The 23,792-nt window shown below is 37.7% G+C and overlaps 3 protein-coding genes across 3 annotated transcripts in view; 2 read left to right on the forward strand and 1 right to left on the reverse strand.

Annotated features, from left to right (window-relative positions):
- The window catches only part of LOC124623140 (AT-rich interactive domain-containing protein 2), a 323,487-nt gene extending 320,301 nt beyond the window's left edge, over positions 1-3,186 (reverse strand). The window contains exons 1-2 of the mRNA XM_047148930.1: positions 2,547-3,186; positions 2,338-2,431 (exon numbers count right to left, since the gene is read on the reverse strand). Of these exons, the coding sequence (XP_047004886.1) occupies positions 2,338-2,431; positions 2,547-2,638 (186 nt within the window). The 5' untranslated portion in view covers positions 2,639-3,186. The remainder of the gene's footprint in view (positions 1-2,337; positions 2,432-2,546) is intronic.
- Positions 3,039-15,248, forward strand: LOC124622072 (zinc finger protein 593 homolog). The gene is made up of 3 exons (XM_047147646.1): positions 3,039-3,441; positions 3,529-3,629; positions 15,032-15,248. The coding sequence occupies exons 1-3, from the start codon at positions 3,352-3,354 to the stop codon at positions 15,246-15,248; spliced, it is 408 nt and encodes a 135-aa protein (XP_047003602.1). The 5' UTR covers positions 3,039-3,351.
- Positions 15,249-15,288: 40 nt separating this feature from the next.
- LOC124622071 (serine--tRNA synthetase-like protein Slimp) lies at positions 15,289-16,728 on the forward strand. Its single transcript, XM_047147645.1, has one exon. The coding sequence runs from the start codon at positions 15,289-15,291 to the stop codon at positions 16,621-16,623; it is 1,335 nt and encodes a 444-aa protein (XP_047003601.1). The 3' UTR covers positions 16,624-16,728.
- Positions 16,729-23,792: the final 7,064 nt, after the last annotated feature.

A 23,792-nucleotide genomic window follows, 5' to 3' on the forward strand; every position in this document is an offset into this window, starting at 1 on the left:
ACTGGCAAACTGTACATTCAAAAATGATGCTTTGTTTAAGAGACACGTCTCGCTGTACATAAAATCATATGAGTTACGCAGCTCTCGACAAGTCATGTAAACGTACTCCGGGTTGCATTCAACATGTTATCAAAATAACATACAAATAGACGAGAACTTAACTGGCTCTGCCGCATATACCAAAGTCTGTTCTGCACTGAAAGCATATTTCCTGTTGCGAAAAGATATCTTCATGCCTTCAAGCTGGCTTAATGTAAGCTGAGATATTATGAAACTGAAATGTCAGATCCCTTATCACAAACAAAAGCATCGTTTCAGATAAGATCATTGCCTGTGCAACATTAGCGATCAGATCACTGTCAAATTAATGGTATTATGTCGCAGCTTTTCTCCGGAAAGAGAGAGAGAGAGAGAGAGAGAGAGAGAGAGAGAGAGAGAGAGAGAGAGAGAGTGTGTTCAGGGAGTGAGGCATTACGAATGCATGTGCGATCCCAATTTCTTACTGATGAGCACCGGTTTGGCTTCCCTGTATCACATGGAGTGAATGCTGGGCAATTACCTCAGCAATAATGCTGGGCAATTACCTCAGCAATGTCCTGATCAGTTAGTGGTTCACATGTTATAATCTTGATCGAGATTTTAAGCTCTGATCTTTCTTCGTTACGATTACTGCTTTTGCGAAAACGTGTTTCACAAGAACAACACGAAGAAAAAACCAGCCTCAGTTCCATATTTAATACAATCATGATGAGTAGTGACTGTGGGGTGACACTGGGCTGAAATAAACTTATTAAAAATGTCGACTCTATGTAAGACAAGAGACGCATCAGGACGTAAGTAGAACAGAAGGGTTGGGCGGAGTACGAAAGTTAATTTTGCCTAATTTCTTTATAATCAACTTTCCCTCAACAGGTTGATGTGTTCGACAGAAGACGCCCATCCTTCTATCAGTGCACCCGGATCCGAGCTGTTTCCTTTTTATGTCCACGGTCATCACAGTGAAGGGAAATCTTCAAGGAAAATTGTCTCTTTTGTGCTCGGAATGAAGTGCTCAACACCGGTTCAGTCCCTAGCCAAAACTTGTTTTCGGACTGTCATTTCTTAAGGAACTTCAGTCTTCTGTGTATGCTAACTAGTCTTCCCACTCCTGAACGTTAACCAGGAATCCCGCACGCAAACGGACCACATCACATACGCGCTTGCTTCCTCAGTCACCCGAAGGGTGGGGGGCGCGGGAGGGGCGGAGTGTTGGTGGTGGGAGGTGAACCATGACCTTGCGTCACTCCACCTTCAACAGTCAGTCGGAGGGGGAGGGAGCACGTGGTGGCGAACACGCGACCACCAAAAACAACCCCGCAGCGCTGTCACACACAGCTCTGTATGCAACAGACGCCAGCCTAGGGATAGACACAGCAACATCCACTACCTGCTTCGCATCCCTCCAGTTCACTTTTGCTGGGAGATCTAGTCCTCTATTATGTAATGATCCCAGCTGCAAATAATATCAATTCCATAATCAATGCCTTTTGCAAAGGCAAAATGTTTTCCGAACTTTAATCCTGGATCGATTTTAATAGCTGGGTCGTACAACAGCAGCCACATAAGTTTACGATCTTTCGGTAACAATGACAGCTTAGAACGTTTCTACAGGAAGTAAACTAACTTTACTTTCCTGCCAACTGGAATATGAGGTGAAATTAATACACACGATACGCCATGTTTACGGTCTGGGTAGAAGTACACCGAGAGTTTGTCAAACGATTTATCTGAAATAATCTTACAATAACTGTGGTTATCTTAATAAAAAATCCCGTACTTATGGCCATTCTAGCTGAGAAATCAAATATTTCTAATTCCACTTCAGCATAGAAAAAATGCATCTGTACCACGTTCAGTCAAAATATACATAACTCAAGATTGCATTCGCTACAATTCTTGAAACAGAGAGGGAAAAAACTTAAATCTTTTTAGTATTACAAACGATGTATTCGACACACGTTGCAAGTCCATGGGCCACAAATACACAATTAACTAAAATTCCCGAACAAGTATGACTTTGAAGTTAAAATTTGAAAAAAAAATTACAATCAACGAAACGAGAAAATAAAAGGGACAGTATTCAGAAAGTAGTACCGACTATACGACAGTAACATCAAACACGTAATAATTTAAAAATATCACACATTTTAAGCACATTACTGCTATATAAACACTATACCAACTAGCCAAAACAAACTGATGATCAATAATAATGTATCGAAACAACCGGAGTCCGCTTCAGATATGCACCGCAAAGTAAATACAAACACAATGCCACGTTCTGCTTAGTATACTCACCTTTATCCATCCTCCGTGAGCTGTAACCAGTACATAAAGAAGATATAAGTCTATTTCATGGCCGTTAATCTTCGGTATTTTACGAAATGGAGTCCTGAAAACAACAAGACATTATAATGTATTACGATGAATAACTTAACATAGATACATGCGAAACCCAAACAAACATACAAAGATGTTTAATAAATTTTAAATAAAAGTACACTTACCCACGGCTTTCGTGGAATTGCCTAAGTTCTCGAATGAAACTGTCACGTTCCCGTTGGTATGTGACTGGGTCCTTGTTAAGAATTTTGGCCATATTAACACTGAAACACTCTTGTTTATTGCACCACACGTGTTACTACGCTACGTGAATCCATTTAGAGTCCCGATACGCGTGACGTAGTCGCAGCGAAGAGCAGATACACCACGGTAAGATAGCAGTTGGGGCTCAACCGACGAAGGGTATTGTTCGACTCCCGCAGACGTAGGGTTGACTGGATTTCTAACTCCCAATGTTGCAACTTACTTCTGTCCGATATTAAGCGCACAGCACGAGTCCAGTACACGGCACAACCACTCACACGTTGTCCGTAACTTTTCCATGGCGCACAGTTTAGTACTTTGCACCAAAATAATCACAAATATGCACCAAAAATGTTACATACACGTAACGGCACGTTTCTTCCTATGTGTAATGTCACTGCAAGCCAAAATGGCGTCGGCCATTACGCCCAAAGACGGCGGATAGATACTCAGATACAAGTTATTTCTACTTTAAAATGTAGTTTGCAATGAATCTGTGTTATAAAACTTGTCTAGGTCTAATTAAACCCCACCGTTAGTAACGCTGCGACATCAAGCAACGCGTCCATAACGTCGATTCCCGTCTCGGCGTACAGAGCGCGATGAAATTATAGTTCGTACACTGAACACAGATGTCAGTAGCAATTATAGCCTCTGTGAAGAGTTACTGATTTTGTGAATTTTTGTGATATCGTCAGACACGCTGAAGTATTTCGAAGCCAAACAATGACTTATAAAAGGAAAAAATATCATAAAGGCGATACACATTTGAAGAAGAAATGGAGAACGAAGCGCCGAACGAAAGACCTTGATGAGGTTAGTAAGCGTCAGTTTGTCTTTTAAGGTTATTGATGGAAAAATGACTATTAAAAATTAAACCATGACACGTGGTTGTAATTGCAGATTGATGAGGATATGAAAGAAAAGAATGCAAAACTGCTACTAAATCAAGAAATAGATTTGGATAAACCTGGAAATGCACAGTTTTATTGTTTGCATTGCGCGTGAGTAACATTCTCAGTAGTTGCATGCCGCTAGAAATGCTTATTGTTTAGAAGATTAGTAGTTTTTGTATTGCAGTTTTTAATGTGTACACAGTTGAACTCAGATGACTGAAATGTTTAAAACTAAACAACGAAATTGCTATGCTTTTTAAGTCTACAAGGTTGCGAAAATTAATGTGTAATATGATAAATTTAGGCTATCTTTGTGTATGTAGTAACCAAAGTTGAATGACATGAAGATCGTATAGTAACTTTGGAGGAAATTTAATTACGATGTAAATATTGTCTTAAGAGTGCCCAGAAATAAATTTCCATCAGTCATCATCTCCACTGTTATTGTGAAAAATGAAAAGGCAGAAATAGAGTAGCAGGTTACTCAGAAGTCGTGTAGCTGATTTCATATTAATGATTGAATACATATTTATTTATCCAGCGTTAATTTTGCAATGGTATAAGATTTGTCATCTTAGGAGACTGAAAATTAATAGCATAAAACACACACACTAATAAATCGCAATATACAGGTATGCTTTTATTAGGTTAGGGCAGTGCTTTATGTGTATAGGACAGGTGGTCAGGCACAGCACTGATGAAGAATCCATTCCAGTAGTTTCTAGATAGATTTAGGAGAACCAGATCAAGGTGTCTGAACAAAGTAACTGAAACCTACTACATATGAGGTCTTTGTCTGAACAACTGCACAGTCTTACTCTGTTGGCTCCTATTGTAGAACAATATCTGAGATACACACTATGTGCTCCACATAACTAACATAGTTTTGCTCTACATTACTGTACACATCCAGGGCACCTGCTGCTGATTCCTAAACCATTTCCCCACACCCGCCTCCCTGAACTAATGGTACACATACTGCTTGATAACTTATTTGAGCAGATTTTTACATGATGTTATTAATTGAACTTCTTATGCAAGCTAAAAGTGCACTCTTACAACTTAATTAGGAAATAATTATTTGATACCTGTAATGAAGAGTGCTGTGTAAACAACCTTAGATTGCTGTTGTATCTGGAGGAGTTAGTGACAGATAAGTTTACGTCTGAAGCACACTTTTTTGTCCCACCACTGAGAAATAAATAGTGGATTGGTGTCCTCTTGAACTATGTTCAGTGACGTAATGATTATGCCACTTCAGTCAGCAGGTGTTTTCAACTGTTCAAATATAGACATTAAAAATAAATAGTAAGTACTTATATTACCTACTATAAGAAAATTTTTGTTTGAATATTTAATTCTCTAATTGAAAATCAGTAAATGTCTGTAGTGTTCTGTGTCTTTACAGAAAAATATCGCTATGTGCCATGGCATTATAATAACCACTGTTGTATATGATGACTCTTTTCAGTGTGTTGTATTAGTGCTAGAATGAGTGATGAAGCAGTGTTCATGTCCTCCTCATAGAGCTTAAGGAAAAGCTCTACGTATACACATATTAATTAAAGTAATGAATATATTACTGACACAATGAAAACACTGAGTATTGGAGTTACAGTAGTATTCTAAAAAAAAAAAGTTCTTGATGATTCCAGAAGTACTAGAGGACAGGTAGTGGTTGTGAATGTATACGTAGAGATTGCTCGTCTCTTTCCCTGCTCTCCCTCGTCTGTGCCATTGTGGTATCAGATTTTGTGGTTTCCTCCCATTCCAATCATGGTTGGAGTGTAGAAAGAGTGATTCCTTAAATTTCACTATAAAGAAAGTCTGTTTAAATGCCACTGTGAATGCTAAAATGAGTGTGATATTGCCTACGCATTTCCTGCAGGAACAATATACACTGGGTGACAAAAATCACGGGATAGCAATATGCACATATAGAGATGGAGGTAGTATTGTGTACACAAGGTATGAAAGAGCAGTGCATTGGTGGCGCTGTTATTTGTACTCAGGTGATTCATGTGAAAAAGTGACTGATGTAATTATGGCCATATGACCGGAATTAACAGGCTTTGAACGTAGAATGGTAGTTAGAGCTAGACTCTTGGGTCATTCCATTTCGGAGATCATTAAGGACTTAAATATTCAGAGATCCATAGTCTTAGGAGTGTGCAGACACACCAAATTTCAGGCAACTGAGAGCAGCGGCATCTGCGTAGAGTTCTCACTGCTGACAGACAAGCAGCAGTGTATGAAATAACTGCAGAAATCAATGTCGGATGTACGTGAGCATATCCATTAGGACAGTTTGGTGTTCAAGGACTGTGGCAGCTGGCGACTGACGTGAGTGCCTTTGCTAACAGCACATCATCACCTGCAGTGCCTCTCCTGGGCTTGCAACTGTATGTGTTGGACCCTAGACAACTGGAAAACTGTGGCCTGATCAGATAAGTCATTATTTGAGTTGGTAAGAGCTGATGGCAGGGTTCGAGTGTGGTGCAGAAACACGAAGCCATGGAACCGAGTTGTCAACAAGACACTGTGCAGGCAGGTGTGGGCTGTGTTTGTGTGGAATGGACTGGGTCATCTCGTCCAACTGAACGGATCATTAACTGGAAATGGTTACGTTCGGCTTTTTGAAGATCATTTGCAGCCGTTCATGGAGTTCATGTTACCAAACAACAATGGAATTGTTACCGATGACAATGCGCACTGTCACTGGGCCACAGTTATTCCCAATTGGTTTTGAAGAAAATTCTGGACAATTCGAGCAAATAATTTGGTCAGCTAGATTGCCTGACACGGGACGTAATGGAGAGGTCAGTTCGTGCAGAAAATCCTTCACGGGCAACACTTTTGCAATTATCTATTGTTATAGAAGCAGCGTGACTCAATATTTCTGCAAGGATCTTCCAGTGACATGTTGAGTCCATGCTATATTGACTTGGGCACTATCCCAGAGAAAAGGAGGTCCAACACAATATTAGGAGGTATCCCATGCTTTTTGTCACCTCATTGTATAGGATGATGAAAATAGCTCTAGATTTTACACTCACTTGGTAAGTAGGCAGCCATGGGATAATTGCCATCTATCTTCAAGCATCTGCAAATTCACTTTTTTCAACGTTTCCATGATGCTTCCCAATGAACCGAATAAATCTGTGGCCATCTTGCTGCATTCTTTTGTATATATTCAATGGCCCAACCAAACTGCCGCCTTTCATCCTAACCACGACTTCAGGCTATGCTGCAGATTAGTCTGTCACCACAACATACTTCCCAGAAACTAATACAGGTGCAAAAGAAATATTGTCAGTGTTCTAGTGTTTTTCTGTTTGCCACATCAGCATTACATTATGTGCCACATCATTGTTACATTACAGGATGAAGCAGGGCTCCGGTATTGATTCATCCTGTTAACTGTGTCAATGTTGCATGATAGTCCTATTTGGTTTAGGTCCCAAACAATTGAGCAATATTGTAAGGTGGGATGCACAAGTGATTAGTAAGCAATCTCCTTAGTAGACTGACTACATTTTTCCAGTATCCTACCAATGAATCAAAAGTCGCGTCAGCGTAATCATTCCATTTCACAGCCCTACAAATTGTAATGATCAGGTATTCATAGGAGTTGATTGATTTGAGACATTCAGCTAAATAGCAGCAGCCCAAAAATTTGCTTTTAATTCTGTTAAAATAAAAACCACCATGACTGGTTTTGCGCTTCAAGACCTCTCCATTTATAGCTATTACAGGCTCATATCTTGTGGCATTGTATTGTAGTTGTCTGATGTCCTCAAATTTGTTGTTCATCTGAACTTGGATTTTCAAACTTGCTGACCATATATCTGTGTTCCGTGAGATATCTCGATGATTTTGCTGCGATGTCAGAACATGGTTATTCTGTGGTCTTGGTAAATTGTAATTGTCAACAACTTTCTTTTAAGGCAGAAAAGTTGGAATCCTTTGTATGTATTATTTTATTCCACAGTTAGTTACTTGGTAGTGAATGTTATGTAACATACAATCACATTACCTTTATTATCATTATTATTATTACTTCTTTCTTGTCTCAGACGTTATGTCTGGTTAAAAATGGAAGGTGACGCGGACCTTGATCAAGTGTGACTTCCTTTCAACTGTATGGTATATGTTACATTGCATTTAGGAACTTTCGGGTAATTGAACAAGTGTCAATAATTACAGATTTCTGTAGCTGTATATATAAGTTTGGATGTAGCTGTATTGCATTGATGTACTGGTGGATATTGTGTGGTATGACTCATGTAGTTGATAGTATAATTGGTATGTCAACTTTATCCTGATGCCACATGTCTTTAACTTCCTCAGCCAGTTGGACGTATTTTTCAATTTTTTCTCCTGTTTTCTTTTGTATATTTGTTGTATTGGGTATGGATATTTCGATTAGTTGTGTTAATTTCTTCTTTTGAGTATGATGTCAGGTTTGTTATGTGATGTTGTTTTATCTGTTATAATGGCTCTGTTCCAGTATAATTTGTATTCATCGTTCTCCAGTACATTTTGCGGTGCATACCTGTATGTGGGAACATGTTGTTTATAAGTTTATGTTGTAAGGCAAGCTGTTGATGTATTATTTTTGCTACATTGTCATGTCTTCTGGGGTATTCTGTATTTGCTAGTATTGTACATCCGCTTGGATGTGATCTACTGTTTCTATTTGTTGTTTGCAAAGTCTGCATTTATCTGTTATGGTATTGGGATGTTTAATAATATGCGTGCTGTAATATCTGGTGTTCATTGTTTGATCCTGTATTGCAATCACGAATCCTTCTGTCTCACTGTATATATTGCCTTTTCTTAGCCATGTGTTGGATGCGTCTTGATCGATGTGTGGCTGTGTTAGATGATACGGGTGCTTGCCATGTAGTGTTTTCTTTTTCCAATTTACTTTATTCGTATCTGTTGATGTTATGTGATCTAAAGGGTTGTGGAAGTGGTTATGAAATTGCAGTGGTGTAGCCGATGTATTTATATGAGTGATTGCTTTTTGTATTTTGCTAGTTTCTGCTCGTTCTATAAAGAATTTTCTTAAGTTGTCTACCTGTCCATAATGTAGGTTTTTTATGTCGATAAATCCCCTTCCTCCTCCTTTTCTGCTTAATGTGAATCTTTCTGTTGCTGAATGTATGTGATGTGTTCTATATTTGTGGCATTGTGATCGTGTAAGTGTATTGAGTGCTTCTAGGTCTACGTTACTCAATTTCACTACTCCAAATGAGTAGGTCAATATTGGTATAGCATAAGTATTTATAGCTTATGCCTTGTTTCTTGCTGTCAATTCTGTTTTCAGTATTTTTGTTAGTCTTTGTCTATATTTTTCTTTTAGTTCTTCTTTAATATTTGTATTATCTATTCCTATTTTTTGTCTGTATCCTAGATATTTATAGGCATCTGTTTTTTCCGTCGCTTCTATGCAGTCGCTGTGGTTATCCAATATGTAATCTTCTTGTTTAGTGTGTTTTCCCTTGACTATGCTATTTTTCTTAAATTTGTCTGTTCCAAAAGCCATATTTATATCATTGCTGAATACTTCTGTTATCTTTAGTAATTGATTTGTTGCTGCCAGTAGTTTTAGGTCATCCATGTATAGCAGATGTGTGATTTTGTGTGGGTATGTTCCAGTAATATTGTATCCATAATTTGTATTACTTAGCATGTTGGATAGTGGGTTCAGAGCAAGGCAGAACCAGAAAGGACTTAATGAGTCTCCTTGGTATATTCCACGCTTAATCTGTATTGGCTGTGGTGTGATATTATTTGAATTTGTTTGGATATTAAGTGTGGTTTTCGAATTTTTCATTACTATGTTTAGGAACTGTATCAATTTAGGATCTACTTTGTATATTTCCAATATTTGTAGTAACTATGAGTGGCGTACACTATCAAAAGCTTTTTGGTAATCAATGTATGCATAGTGTAGCGACCTTTGTTTAGTTTTAGCTTGATATGTCACCTCTGCATCTATTATCAGTTGCTCTTTACATCCTAGTGCTCCTTTGCAACAGCCCTTTTGTTCTTCATTTATAATTTTGTTCTGTGTTGTACGTGTCATTAATTTCTGTGTAATGGCTGAAGTTAATATTTTGTATATTGTTGGTAGGCATGTTATGGGGCGATATTTAGCTGGGTTTGCTGTGTCTGCTTGATCTTTAGGTTTCAGATAAGTTATTCCATGTGTAAGTGTATCAGGGAATGTGTATGGGTCTGCAATGTAACTGTTAAATAATTTATATTTAAAAACAAAGATGATGTGACTTACCATACAAAAGCGCTGGCAGGTCGATAGAAACACAAACAGACACATACATACACACAAAATTCAAGCTTTCGCAACAAACTGTTGCCTCATCAGGAAAGAGGGAAGGAGAGGGAAAGACGAAAGGAAGTGAGTTTTAAGGGAGAGGGTAAGGAGTCATTCCAATCCTGGGAGCGGAGTGTATACCCGTCCTTTTTTCCCCCTAAGGTAAGTCTTTGCGCTCCCGGGATTGGAATGACTCCTTACCCTCTCCCTTAAAACCCACTTCCTTTCGTCTTTCCCTCTCTTTCCCTCTTAGGGGGAAAAAAGGACGGGTATACACTCGCGCGCACACACACACATATCCATCCACACATATACAGACACAAGCAGACATATTTAAAGACAAAGAGTTTGGGCAGAGATGTCAGTTGAGGCGGAAGTGCAGAGGCAAAGATGATGTTGAATGACAGGTGAGGTATGAGTGGCAGCAACTTGAAATTAGCGGAGATTGAGGCCTGGTGGGTAACGGGAAGAGAGGATATATTGAAGAGCAAGTTCCCATCTCCGGAACTCCGGAGATGGGAACTTGCTCTTCAGGCCTGCGCGCGCGAGTGTATACCCGTCCTTTTTTCCCCCTAAGGTAAGTCTTTGCGCTCCCGGGATTGGAATGACTCCTTACCCTCTCCCTTAAAACCCACTTCCTTTCGTCTTTCCCTCTCTTTCCCTCTTTCCTGATGAGGCAACAGTTTGTTGCGAAAGCTTGAATTTTGTGTGTATGTATGTGTCTGTCTGTGTTTCTATCGACCTGCCAGCGCTTTCGTATGGTAAGTCACATCATCTTTGTTTTTAAATATATTTTTCCCGCGTGGAATGTGTCCCTCTATTATATTGTTAAATAATTTAGTTAGATGTGAATGTGTTGAGGTGAATTTCTTTAGCCATAAATTTGCTATTTTATCTTTTCCAGAGGCTTTCCAATTGTGAGTAGAATTAATTGCTTGGGTGACTTCATGTTGCAAAATTATCACTTGAGGCATTTGTGGTATCATCTTGTATGTGTCTGTTTCTGCTTGTATCCACCGTGCATGCCTGTTATGTTGTACCGGGTTTGACCATATGTTGCTCCAGAAGTGTTCCATGTCTGTTATGTTTGGTGGATTGTCTATTTTAATGTGTGTGTTATCTATTGTCTGGTAAAATTTCTTTTAGTTTGTGTTGAATGTTTGGTTTTGTTTCCTTCTATTTTCACTTTTTCTGTATTTTCTAAGTCGTTTGGCCAATGCTTGTAATTTCTGCTTCTTTTCATCTAATTGCTCTATCACTTCTTGTTGTGAGATTTTACCTAATCTTTTTCATTTTTTTTTTCTGACATTTCATTTCTTATAAATTGTGTTAGCTGTCCGATGTCTCTTCTCAGTTTTTCTATTCTGATTTGTAGCCTGTGTTGCCATGCTGGTTTTGTGAGTTTCTTCTGTGTGTTGGTTGGTTCTGATCTCTGCCTAGTGTGTATATTTAGTGTAGTGAGTGCTCCTATATAAACCAGTAGTTGTAACTCTTCCATAGTTGTGTTTTCATTTATTTTGTTGTGTATGATTGTGTTGATAGTTTTTATTGTTGTTTTGACTTGTGGGTTATTTGGCGGTCTATGCAAGAATGGTCTAATGTCTGTATTTGTGTCTTTGTATTCTATATATGTCAGCTGAAATTTTTCTTCTATATCTAACATGTGTGTCACTTCGTGTTCTATTTGTGCTTGTTCTGGTGGGTGTCTTAAGATTCCGTTTTCCTCTGACTGTTTAATTGATGCGTGTTGTTCTTTGTTTGTTTGCTCTGGGGATGTTTGAGTCCATTGCTGTATTTTCTTCTTCTGATTGCACATTATTTTGTTCCAGTATTTGTTGTACTTGTTGTTTGATGTTTTCTAATTCTGACTGGGGTATCCTGTTGTTTTTGATTATTACACGGATCTGATCAGCTAATCGTTGTTCTGTTAAAAATTTTAATTCTGGGTATCTGGTAATAAATGTTGCGTATACTTGTGATCTGTATCCAGTTGTGTTGGTTCCTAGGTTTGTTGCTTGGTAATAAAAGAACATGAGGTGTCGATTAACTTCATCTGACCATCTCATCCTCTGTCTTTGTTTTCCTTCTAGGGTGGTTGCAGGAAGCATATCCTGCAAAACACCTCTATTTGGATTTGAATCATTTTCCAGTTGGCTAGCAGTGTTGTTACCATTGTGGGAGGGCATAGGGTCCAAGCGTCGTCCCCGACCATGACGGCGCTTGTCCGAGGCTTCTTTAGTTCTGTTCTGAACCAACTAACCACAGTAAAAGGGGGGTTAGCCCTATTAGTGGTTTGTTCTTTTCATCGCCTTTTACGACTGGCAGAACATACCGGAGGCCTATTCTTTTCCCGGGCCTCCACGGGAATTATTATTACAATTATTATTATTATTATTATTATTATTATTATTATTATTAGTACCACCATTATTATTACCACCATTGTCGTCTACACTAATTTCTTTAGTTGGCCACCTAAGGACTAAAATAAGCATATAACCTTTATGACAGCTGTTGTCATTTATTATTTTTCTTTCTACAGGCTAGTTGTTATTCATCAGCTGGCTATGTCTTATGTCTGCGTATGCATTATTACTCTGTAATCCACCTTACAATGTGTTGCAGAGGGTATTTTATGACCACTGTCTCTTCCACCTTTCCTATTATGGAGTGCAGTCAAATTAAGTCAGTAGATACTGAGGGAGTTAGTTTCGGGAACGAGGCATTAAAGTAATAGACAAGTTTCACTATTTGGACAGCAAAATAACTGACAGTGGTGAAAGTAGAGGGGATATAAAATATGGACTGGCAATAGCAAGAGAAGAACTGTGGTGGTAAGTCTCCATGTGAGCTTGAATCTCTCTGCTTTTGCCTTCATGGTGTGTCTGTGTGAGATGTAGGCAAAAGCAGTTGGTTGACTCTTATTAGAACGTCAGTTCTTGAACTTTAACGGTAAAACACACAGTGATGCAGAATCTACCTTGCTCGTTTGCCACTGGGGTTGGCAGAGCATCCCCTCGATATTTTAATGCTTATTAAATAAGGCTGTAAGAAAATGCATTGCTCTTCTTAGGATCTTCTTATTTCCTCTATCAAGCCTTTCTGGTATGGATCCCGGTCTGATGGGCAATATTAAAGTATCGGTGCAATGAGGGTTTTGAAAGCTACCTCCTTCGTGGATGGACTGCACTTTCTGTGGGTTCTCCCAATGGATATCTGCCTTGCTTGGAATTAGTTTTTGTATATTTGTTCCACTTTAAATAGCTGTGCATGCATCATCATATATTTAGTGGATGTGACTGTTTTTAGTGATTGCACAGCAATTTTCTAATCGTACAATAACTGATATTTTTGTCCATTTATGTGTCATATGTTATATTTGTTTATGTTGAGGATCAACTGTCAATCTCTGCATCAAGTGTCAACCCTTTGCAGATCTTCCTGCGTTGTACTAAAATTTTGTACTGTTGGGACTTCTGTGCTAAAAAGCATTCAGGTTTCAGTAGCTCTTGCATTGTGTATAGATGTTGACTATTTGTTGACGTTTTGTCATAGCACGAGATAGTATATGCAAACAAAGAAAATTACTGGATCTGTTTTATTTTGGCAGAAAATAGATTGTTTACACTGGTTTTTAATATGGAGAGTGCCAGAATAACTTTTCTTGTGCTGGCTGTTATGATTTTTAAGGTTGGTTACTGATTTTTGTATTTATTTGGTGACTGGAAAAAAAAAACTAAATGTGCTGACACTGACTTGTAGCATAACCTGAGTACTAGATTAGTTTGGAATGTAATAATTTGCTGGAGCATTGGTGGAGTCAGTGAATTTCGATACGGAAATAAGTTTGCCAAAATTGATTGATGTGTACTGTAGCCCTAAGCCATATTTGCCAAAAATTGACATGCAAACGTTCGTTGTATTTTATCACTTTTTAATGCATAGTCAGATTTGGTTAGGCCTACACGAAACATTTAAGAATTATTTACTTGTGCCTATAATTCCACTAATTGGTTATATTGCAATAAAAAGATCGATCTTAGTTATTTTACAATGCTTCTATCCTTGGAGCTGTATTATATGGATGGTAGAAATTCCATTCTGTACTCCGCACACATTCTCCTGTAAAAGAAGGGAGAAAAGTTGAATTCATCACGTGGATGTATTTACAGCATGACATCACAAAACAACCAAAAGCTGCTGTAATGTGTGTTTATTTACAGAAATTCAGTTTTCATTTAGTGACTATCTCTAAATTGTGTGCACAATAACAAAGATGTATAAAAAATAGCTTTGTGGAACTAATTCTGGTGAACTATTGTGTGTAGCAGATACTTACGGGTGTCACTATAGCATGGTAAAAGAAGGTTCCGTGGCATAAAGTACATAATGGTTATAGTTATCTAAATGGTACGGCTAAAAACACAATAAGCATAAATATATTAAAAACAATAGTATACATATGAAGACAGATTTTAGATGTACACAAAAGTCACATCACATATGCATGTTTCCAGTATTTCATAAGTTTTATTTGCTAAAATTTTGGTGAGACAGTATGCTGAACATTGCAGTGCACTGTCAGTTTGTGCATTTGTGCATTTATTGACTAATGGAAAATGCATATAATTATAATTGATGCATGTATAGTGGCAGGTAACTATAACATGTATACTGTGTTTTTAATGTCTTTAAACATTTTGTATTTTCACCTAAATCATAGATGCTGTAAGTAATAATAATTGTGTGCTTGATGCTGTGGAACCTTCCTTTAACGTGATATAATGGTACCCATGAGTATCTGCTATATACAATAGTTCAGGTTAACTATTTTGGAATATGCTTTTCTTATACATTTTTCTTATGTAAGTGACTTAAAGATGGGCACATGACTGATACTAGTTACCCATAAAAAAAATACACATTACAGCAACTTTCGGTGATTTTGCAATTCTGTTCTTAAGACGAATTCATTTTCTTTAAAATTAGTAATTAACCATCTGCAGGGAAATTTGCCAATTCTTGTTTTAATTTACAGTCTTTTTCAATGCGTGTAATGCTCTGATTGTATCATCATTAAAAAATTCCATGTTACGTGTATAAAACACTAACCTCTTCTCTCCTTTCTTTTTAATTTTATCGTTGTTGCCTTCAATTTTTTTCACAGGAGGTATTTCATTGATGAATCTGCACTGACTGATCATTTCCGGACGAAAGTTCACAAGCGTAGGCTGAAAGCTCTTGAACTGGAGCCATACACCGTAGAAGAATCGGAGAGAGCTGCTGGCAAAGGCCAGTACCAACCTCCCAAGAGAAGGAAGATTGAAACACAGAGTACAGGAGATGATACCTATGTTGAATCTGGTGACAGAATGACTGATTAAAATAGTCATTTCTGTGAACACTTTAGAAAAATAATCGAAAATGATATTTGCCTCCCACTTAATGAAATCTGTATGTGGATTCAGTATGTTATTACGAACATACTGCAGCTCAACTTTATTTGTTACAGGTAATAAAGCACATAAAACTGCATCAGTTCTGATTCCACATCTTGATTGTGAGGAAAGGTTTCAGGGTTTAGAAAAGCTGAAAAGAAATGTTATGTTGCGCAAACTTGATCTTGATGTTGATAACGTCCATCAGTTGTGGGAAAAATTAAGATCTATTGAGCAGACAAAAGAGTGTATGGAACAGAAACGCATAGAAATAGCCAGTATAACAAAAGCTTTAAAGAAAAACAACAATTTCCAGGAAATAGAGAAGCTCAAAGTGCAAGGTAGGTCATTAAGAGATGATATTAAAAAAGTAACTAAGAAATTTTGGGAAATGCAGGAAAAAGCGATTGGGCAGTTTTTGTCATTGCCAAATGATTTAGACCCTGATACACCCGAAATTGAAGAAAAAGTTTTGTATGAATTTGGTAATGTACCTCAGGGCCCCTCAGAATGCCACACTGTGATAGGAAACAAACAAGATTTGGTGAGGTATTTTAGTCCAGTTTGTTACTATTTAACTGGAGCTGCAGCAGTTTATGAATTAAAATTGCTCCAGCACTTTGCTGATTCACTTCACGTAGCAGAATTTGCGGAGACATGTAATTCTGACTTTGTAAGGAGCATAGTAGTTGAAGGATGTGGAATGAAGCACATTAATTCAGTATCAGTGTTCACTATAGAACACAGTGACACGGGTGTATCAGATATCAATAATAGGCTTCACTTAGTCGGAGGTGCTTCTTTGCCTGCATACTGTGCTTGTCATGCAAAGACCATTGTCACAGGTTCTCTTCCAATTAGGTATTTTACAATAGGTCGACAATATAGTCCCATACAAAGTAAAAGTTTGCCAGGATTATTTCACACTTGCCAGGCATCATGTGTGGAATTGTTTGTGTTAACTTCAGACACACTGAAAGAACTGAAAGCAGAATTCCAACGGACATTAAAAGCTGTTACATGCATATACAGGAGTCTGGGAGTACCCTTCAGAATTGTGCTTTTCCCTGCCAACTCACTCAAGCAATGGGAAAGTTTAAGAGCAAGCATTCAGATGTTTTCTGTACACAATAAGTCTTTCATTGAAGTTGGATATCTTTCATTGTGTAATAATTACATAAGCAAACGTTTGCTTATGTATTATGAAACACCAGAGAAGGATAAAAAATTTGTGCAGGTATTGTCAGGAACTGTGCTATCTGTGCCAAAGTTTCTAGGCTGTGTATTAGAAAATGGACATTATTCAGACTTGAATATTTAATTTAGACTGCGGAAATGTGTTATTGGCTAGTAATGTATGTAGCTGTTACTGTTATTACGTGTAAATGAAAATCTTTTCAGAATAAAATGATAAAGTCCTTTTTTATATTACTTGTTCAATTAATACATTTTATTCATCATAGCATTACTGAAAACTATACCTTCCCTCTGAGGAATTATATTCTGTGCAACTATTTGTCAGAAACAACTTAAAGATGTTGCTAACTGTATAGATCAAATCTACACCAATTTACATAATAGAGTTGATGCAATACATTGTAACTCCTCTCATCACCTTTTCCAAACAATTGAAACACTAATTGTGTATGATTCACTCAGTATGCATGAGATGAGGGAAGATACATACAGGGTGTATCATAATTAATGGTGTAAATGAATACAGTTGAATATAATAGAGGGAAACATTCCACGTGGGAAAAATATATCTAAAAACAAAGATGATGAGACTTATCAAACAAAAGCGCTGGCAGGTCGATAGACACACAAACATACACACAAAATTCAAGCTTTCGCAACAAACGGTTGCTTCGTCAGCAAAGAGGGAAGGAGAGGGAAAGACGAAAGGATGTGGGTTTTAAGGGAGAGGGTAAGGAGTCGTTCCAATCCCGGGAGCGGAAAGACTTACCTTAGGGGGAAAAAAAGGACAGGTATACACTCGCGCGCACACACACACATATCCATCCGCACATACACAGACACAAGCAGACATTCTGTCTGTGTGCGAGTGTATACCTGTCCTTTTTTTCCCCCCTAAGGCAAGTCTTTCCGCTCCCGGGATTGGAATGACTCCGTACCCTCTCCCTTAAAACCCACATCCTTTCGTCTTTCCCTCTCCTTCCCTCTTTCCTGACGAAGCAACCGTTTGTTGCGAAAGCTTGAATTTTGTGTGTATGTTTGTGTTTGTTTGTGTGTCTATCGACCTGCCAGCGCTTTTGTTTGGTAAGTCTCATCATCTTTGTTTTTGAATACAGTTGAAAGTACACGATACTAGAAGCAAAAAAAGTTTCAGTAAATGTAGGGTCGAAAATGCACACCTTAAGAGCTACACGCAGTTTTTCATCTTTGATACTGTGAAACAAATTTCTTCTACTGCAAGTTCTTTGCTTTCCATATTTTAGGAAGTGGTAGTATGGACCAAAATAAGAAAAAAAAAAAAAAGTCCAGCAAACGTGCTCTAAAACGCATACCTTAAAAGTTACGAGCACGTGATCATTAGAAGAGTTGCGTTTCAAAGTAGCAAAGATGAACAAGTGCTCGTAGCTCTTAAGGAATGGATTTTAGAGCACCTTTACGGGACTTTTTTTTCTTTTTTTTTCTATAGTACCAGTTCCCAAAATATGGAAAGCAAAGAACGTGAAGTAGAAGAGATTGTTTAACAGTATCGAAGATGGAATGATTGCTCATAGCTCTTGAGGTATGCATTTTCGACCCTATGTTTACTGAGACTTTTTTGCTCCTAGTTTTGTGTGCTTTCAACTGTATGCGTTTACACCATTAATTATGATACACCCTGTATAAGTGAAATATCTTTAGAGAACTGGTTAATAACCAAAAGTCCCCCACTGCAGTCTGAGACTTGGAATGATGTGTTTGGTGCTGAAAAATTTGGAGAGAAATGGAATAACTTCAAATCCTTCAGATATTTCAATGTAACATATCCTATTACTTTCAAAAGAAAAAAAAAGTTAGAAACTGTAAGACTGGCACATGAAGTGAAACAAGTGGAGGAGTGATCTTGTCAATGCAATATTAACGAAATTAGATGGCAAAGGCAGGGTGACATGTTTGTATCAAATGCAGGCAATATATCCAGAAACAGTTTCTCATGAGCTGGTACTTACTAAACTGGATTATAGAATATCACGATGCACAAACTGAACACAAAGACAACTCCTTCATAGCTATAGAAAAGTGTGGTGTAACCCATTGGTCAGTCCTCGGACCCAAGCACAAAGTTTTTTTCCCTCCATATAATGCTGCTCTGTGGCTTTCAGAAAGAAGCCACAAGGGCAAGTGACATTGGAATAGGTATATATCTAATAATTCATCAAAACATTCAATCAGTATAAAATAAAATACAGCAGTTTAAAGTTGAACTCAAATCTTTAAACTACACAGCAATTTGAATCAGCACACAGCTTTGCAGATAAACAGAAACCCTGATATGACAGAGCAAACTATTATTGTAGGACACCCATAAAGGGGGGAAAATCTTGTGTATCATATCAAGAAGAGAACACAGTTTAAACTCGCATGTACCTTACGACACTTTGCAATGAGAAATGCTTTGAAATATCAGGTGTTTAACTAGAACCTACTGCCATAAAAAAACAGCTCTTTGTGAGTCTATTTACCTAATGCAAATAGACAGAAACTTTTTAGTAAACTGAGGTCACGGACAAAGTTTTAGTGCCCAAGTACAAGATAATCTTAAGTGGAGACATAAATGTAAATACAAATACCGTGCATAAAACAAATAACATTCCCATTCTGCACAGCTTTGATATGTTTCAGATAGTCAACAGTGCAACAATGGCAACAAAAACCTCAGCATTAGTAATCAATCATGTTACGGATATAGACAAGGAAACTGTATTGTAGATGTAAAATATCTTGGACATTCTTGATAATTCCTGCCCATTAAGGAAAGTAAAAGCTGCCTAGGAGAAGTCCACCAGACTGCACGTCTACAAAAGACCTTTTCAAAACCCCAAAATTCAAGAATTTTCTACCGTATTGTTAATCTAAACTATGATGGACTGTATACGGAAAAGAATGATAAGGATAAGAAAGTCCTCAAAGACCTTGAAATGTTTCAGTTCCATAAGAAAATCTCATAGTGAGTCAGAATTCCTAAACTGTTACCAAAGCTATAAAAAGGTTTACAGGATGGAGTTGCTTATAGAAAAAAGTAGTAGTAAGCAAATGACAAAGCAATACTTAAACACACTGGCTGCCGCACATAGTGATGGGTTTTTCAATGCCAGACCATGGTGTCAGGCATGAGGCTCTGCTGTGGGTGCCGCTGGCCACGTGACATCAGGCATAAGGTTCTGCTGTGTCCACTGGTGGCCTTTTGACAGTCAGTATGTTAATGCTGAAAGTAAAGCACAGCAGTCCGGAAGGTTCTTAAATAAGAAAACAGAGGTAGGTCGAGAAGTGATCCATGGAAATAGAAAATTATGTGAATTAATATTTTTCAGGTTAAGTAGATAAATTACAAAAAATTCCTAAAATCAGAGGTTCCAATAAAAAAAATTGGTAACAAGTTAAATGATGATGATACCCACCACAGAGTATGCAGACAGGAAAACTGTACAAAAATTAAAAAATTAGTCAGCAGATATAGATGAAGCACTGTACTTAAAGAATGTACAGGGTGTATGGAACATTTCTCCCTTTTTTATTGACAGAGCCGTGGAGGTTTGATGCTTCGTGGAGACATTACCACTTTACATCAACAGGTGGTGCTAGCTGTATGAACTTCATGTTAGTTTGTATTAGGAGATGAATCATAGTGAACAGATTCTCACTGCTAGCAAGTGTTGTTGTGGTAGTGCACATCTTTTAAACATGTCATCTTCAAAAATTTAATGCACTGTTACTTGGTTCATTAGTGAAAATATGTCATTCGATCATTTTTTTTACATATTCTTATGTTTTCACCTAACGAAAGAAAAGAAAAATAATTATAGTTTCTAAATTTTAACAAGGATGATAAAAAAAGACAGTTTTGTAAAATTTTACTTTTATTCAATTTGAAGGGTTTACCTATCAATTAAATTCATTAATATTCTATAGGCTCTGGAAGTAGACAACATTCCATTAGAACTACTGATAGCCTTGGGAGAGCCCATCCTAACAAAACTCTACCAACTGGTGAGCAAGATGTATGAGAGGTGCAAAATACCTTCAGACTTCAGGAAGAATATAATAATTCTAATCCCAAAGAAAGCAGGTGTTGACAGATGTGATAATTACCAAAGTATCAGTTCAATAAGTCACAGCTGCAAAATACTAACATGAATTCTTTACAGGCGGATGGAAAAACTGGTAGAAGCTGACCTCGGGGAAGATCAGTATGGATTCCATAGAAATGTTGGAACACGTGAGGTAACACTGAGCCTAAGACTTACTTAAAGACAGAGTTGTAGCCTATCCCCGATGTTATTCAATCTGTGTATTGAGCAAGCAGTAAAGAAAACAAAATAAAAATTCTGAGTAGGAATTAAAATCCATGGAGAAGTAAAAACTCTGAGGTTTGCCGATAACATTGTAATTCTGTCAGAGACAACAAAGGACCTGGAAGAGCAGCTGAACGGAATGGACAGTGTCTTGAAAGGAGGATATAAGATGAACATCAACAAAAGCAAAACGAGGATAATGGAATGTATTCAAGTTAAATCAGGTGATGTCCAAATTACATCAGGTGATGCTGAGGGAATTAGATTAGGAAATCAGATACTTTAAGTGCTAAATGAGTTAGCTATTTGGGGAGCAAAATAACTGATGATGGCCAAAGTAAGGAGGATATAAACTGTAGACTGGCAATGGCAAGGAGAGCATTTGTGAAGAAAAGAAATTTGTTAATGTCGAGTAGAGATTTAAGTGTTAGGAAGTCTTTTCCGAAGGTATTGGTATGGAGTGTGGCCATGTATGGAACTGAAACATGGATGATAAATAGTTTAGCCAAGAAGAGAATAGAAGCTTTCGGAATGTGGTGCTACAGAAGAATGCTGAAGATTTGACAGGTATTATGTAACTAATGAGGAGGTACTGAATAGAATCGGGGAGAAGAGAAATTTGTGTCACAACTTGACCAGAAGAAGGGATCAGTTGGTAGGATATGTTCTGAGGCATCAAGGGATCAGCAATTTAGTATTGGAGGGCAGTGTGGAGGGTAAAAATTGTAGAGGGAGACCAAGAGGTGAATACACTAAGCAGATTCAGAAGGATGTAGGCTGCAGTAGGTACTGGGAGATGAAGATGCTTGCACAGGATAGAATAGCATGGAGAGCTGCATCAAACCAGTCCGTGGACTGAAGACCACCACAACAACATGTATTCTGCTCTTTGTGTTTTTCATCTTTCTTATGGCTGTCATTAGGAAATGGGACTAATATCTGATCATGTTAATCCCCAGGTTCAAGGCCTCTGTGGCAATGGAATGTCAACACCAAAATTCCTCAATCATTGGGCATTGACCCAAAAACAGTTTCATTTTGGGTTAAGAGAGGCAATGGTAATGGTAGCGACAGCAGCAGAGTTGGACAAGCAACAAAACTCTCACAAAATGGTAAAAACAAACACAGACATTTGGTAAAGGATGAAATTGGCACCAGGACTTGAGCAGTCGCCAAATGTCTGAATTTGTCAGATGACTACCAGAAAAGACGGAAAACACCAGTACGATAACTGTAAATGTCCTCATTTGTAGACAATACTGGGGAGAACATGCATGTGTCCAACCAATAAAATCCATGCTGCGAGGGGGAGGGAAGGGGGATTCAGACATTCTGTGAAAGAGTAATATCTGACGCTTTTTGCAATTCTGACCCTGAAGGAAAGAAGAAAAGGATGCGCATTTTGCTTACAGACAATTCTCCAGTAGGTTGTCATTCAAAGCCCAACAATCAAAATGCAGAGTCTGTTTAGGTGAAACAAAGAAAATTTCTCATGTTCACAGACCATAGCAAGGATTGAAGATGATTGTCAGTGGCAGGTTCTGTGACGATGGAAAAATTGAACTGCATATGGTCGATGCAAAAGGACCATCAGTGATGATTATTAACTGGGAAAGAATTGTTTTTTACCATCACCATTCTCAAAAATAAAAAAATCTATTTTGAAAGACAAGCTAATGAATTACTTGAATAAATATAACATTCTCAAGGAAGTACAGTGTGGTTTCCAGAGTAGAAGTACAGAACCAATCTTGTAGAGTTTACAAAAATTGCACTAGACAAGAAAGAGTGTGTCACAGGTATCTCTTTAGATCTGTCAAAAGTCTTTCATACTCTTGACCACAAAACACACACACACACACACACACACACACACACACACACACACTCTACCTTAAGAAATAAGAGAAACTGCGATATTTTTCTAGGAAGCAAAATTCTTAACGAAACATTTATCAGAGGCAAAGTATACTCATATAAACATAGGAGTCCCTCAGGGCAGCATATGGCTTTCCAGACATCAAAGAATGGGAACTCTAGAATGGAGTAACACCACCACCATCTGATAATTGCAAGTAATCATAATTATTAACATAAATTGACTTCAAAAACAGCAAGAAATTTAACTGGAACATCAGTGAGAGGCAGTAACACTGAATGGAAATGAACAGTGAAATAAAATTTTAAAAGATACTTATCTGTGGGAGTACTTAAATAATGCCAGGGTTTTTGTGTGTAAAATAACCACACAGCTTTGTAAACACGTTCTTGTAGTTATTTATTCTATTAACACGGGGTTGTAATAAGACTTTTTATAGTTTCTCTAATAGGAATCAGTTTCAAATCCAAATGAGCATTAAAACAGTCTATAACTTTCAAGAGCTCACAAAAACTCTGTCTATGACTAACTTGGCATAACGTCAGCTTGATATCGTAACTTAACTTTCCAGATAGGGAAAAACATTGTAATTACAGATAAAACACCAGATCCTCGCAGAGAAAGCAAATATAAGGTAAGTCTTTCCGCTCCCGGGATTGGAATGACTCCTTACCCTCTCCCTTATAACCCACATCCTTTCGTCTTTCCCTCTTCTTCCCTCTTTCCTGATGAGGCAACAGTTTGTTGCGAAAGCTTGAATTTCATGTGTATGTTTGTGTATGTTTGTGTTTGTTTGTGTGTCTATCGACCTGCCAGCACTGTCGTTCGGTAAGTCACATCATCTGTGTTTTTAGATATATTTTTCCCACGTGGAATGTTTCCCTCTATTATATTCAAATATTTTATTAAGATGACATATCTGATATCATTTTGTAAATGTTCTGTGGGTGAATGGACTGATAACTGACTGTGGATTCTGTGTGTAGCCAATATTAATGTACTAATGTAGTGCTGGAGCAAAACTAAGCAGTGACTATTGTTGGGACCCAGGGTAATTTCACATTTGATAGATTAGACTATATTGCT

This window comes from Schistocerca americana, chromosome 7 (genome assembly GCF_021461395.2).
Source record: "Schistocerca americana isolate TAMUIC-IGC-003095 chromosome 7, iqSchAmer2.1, whole genome shotgun sequence".
NCBI lineage: Eukaryota > Metazoa > Arthropoda > Insecta > Orthoptera > Acrididae > Schistocerca > Schistocerca americana.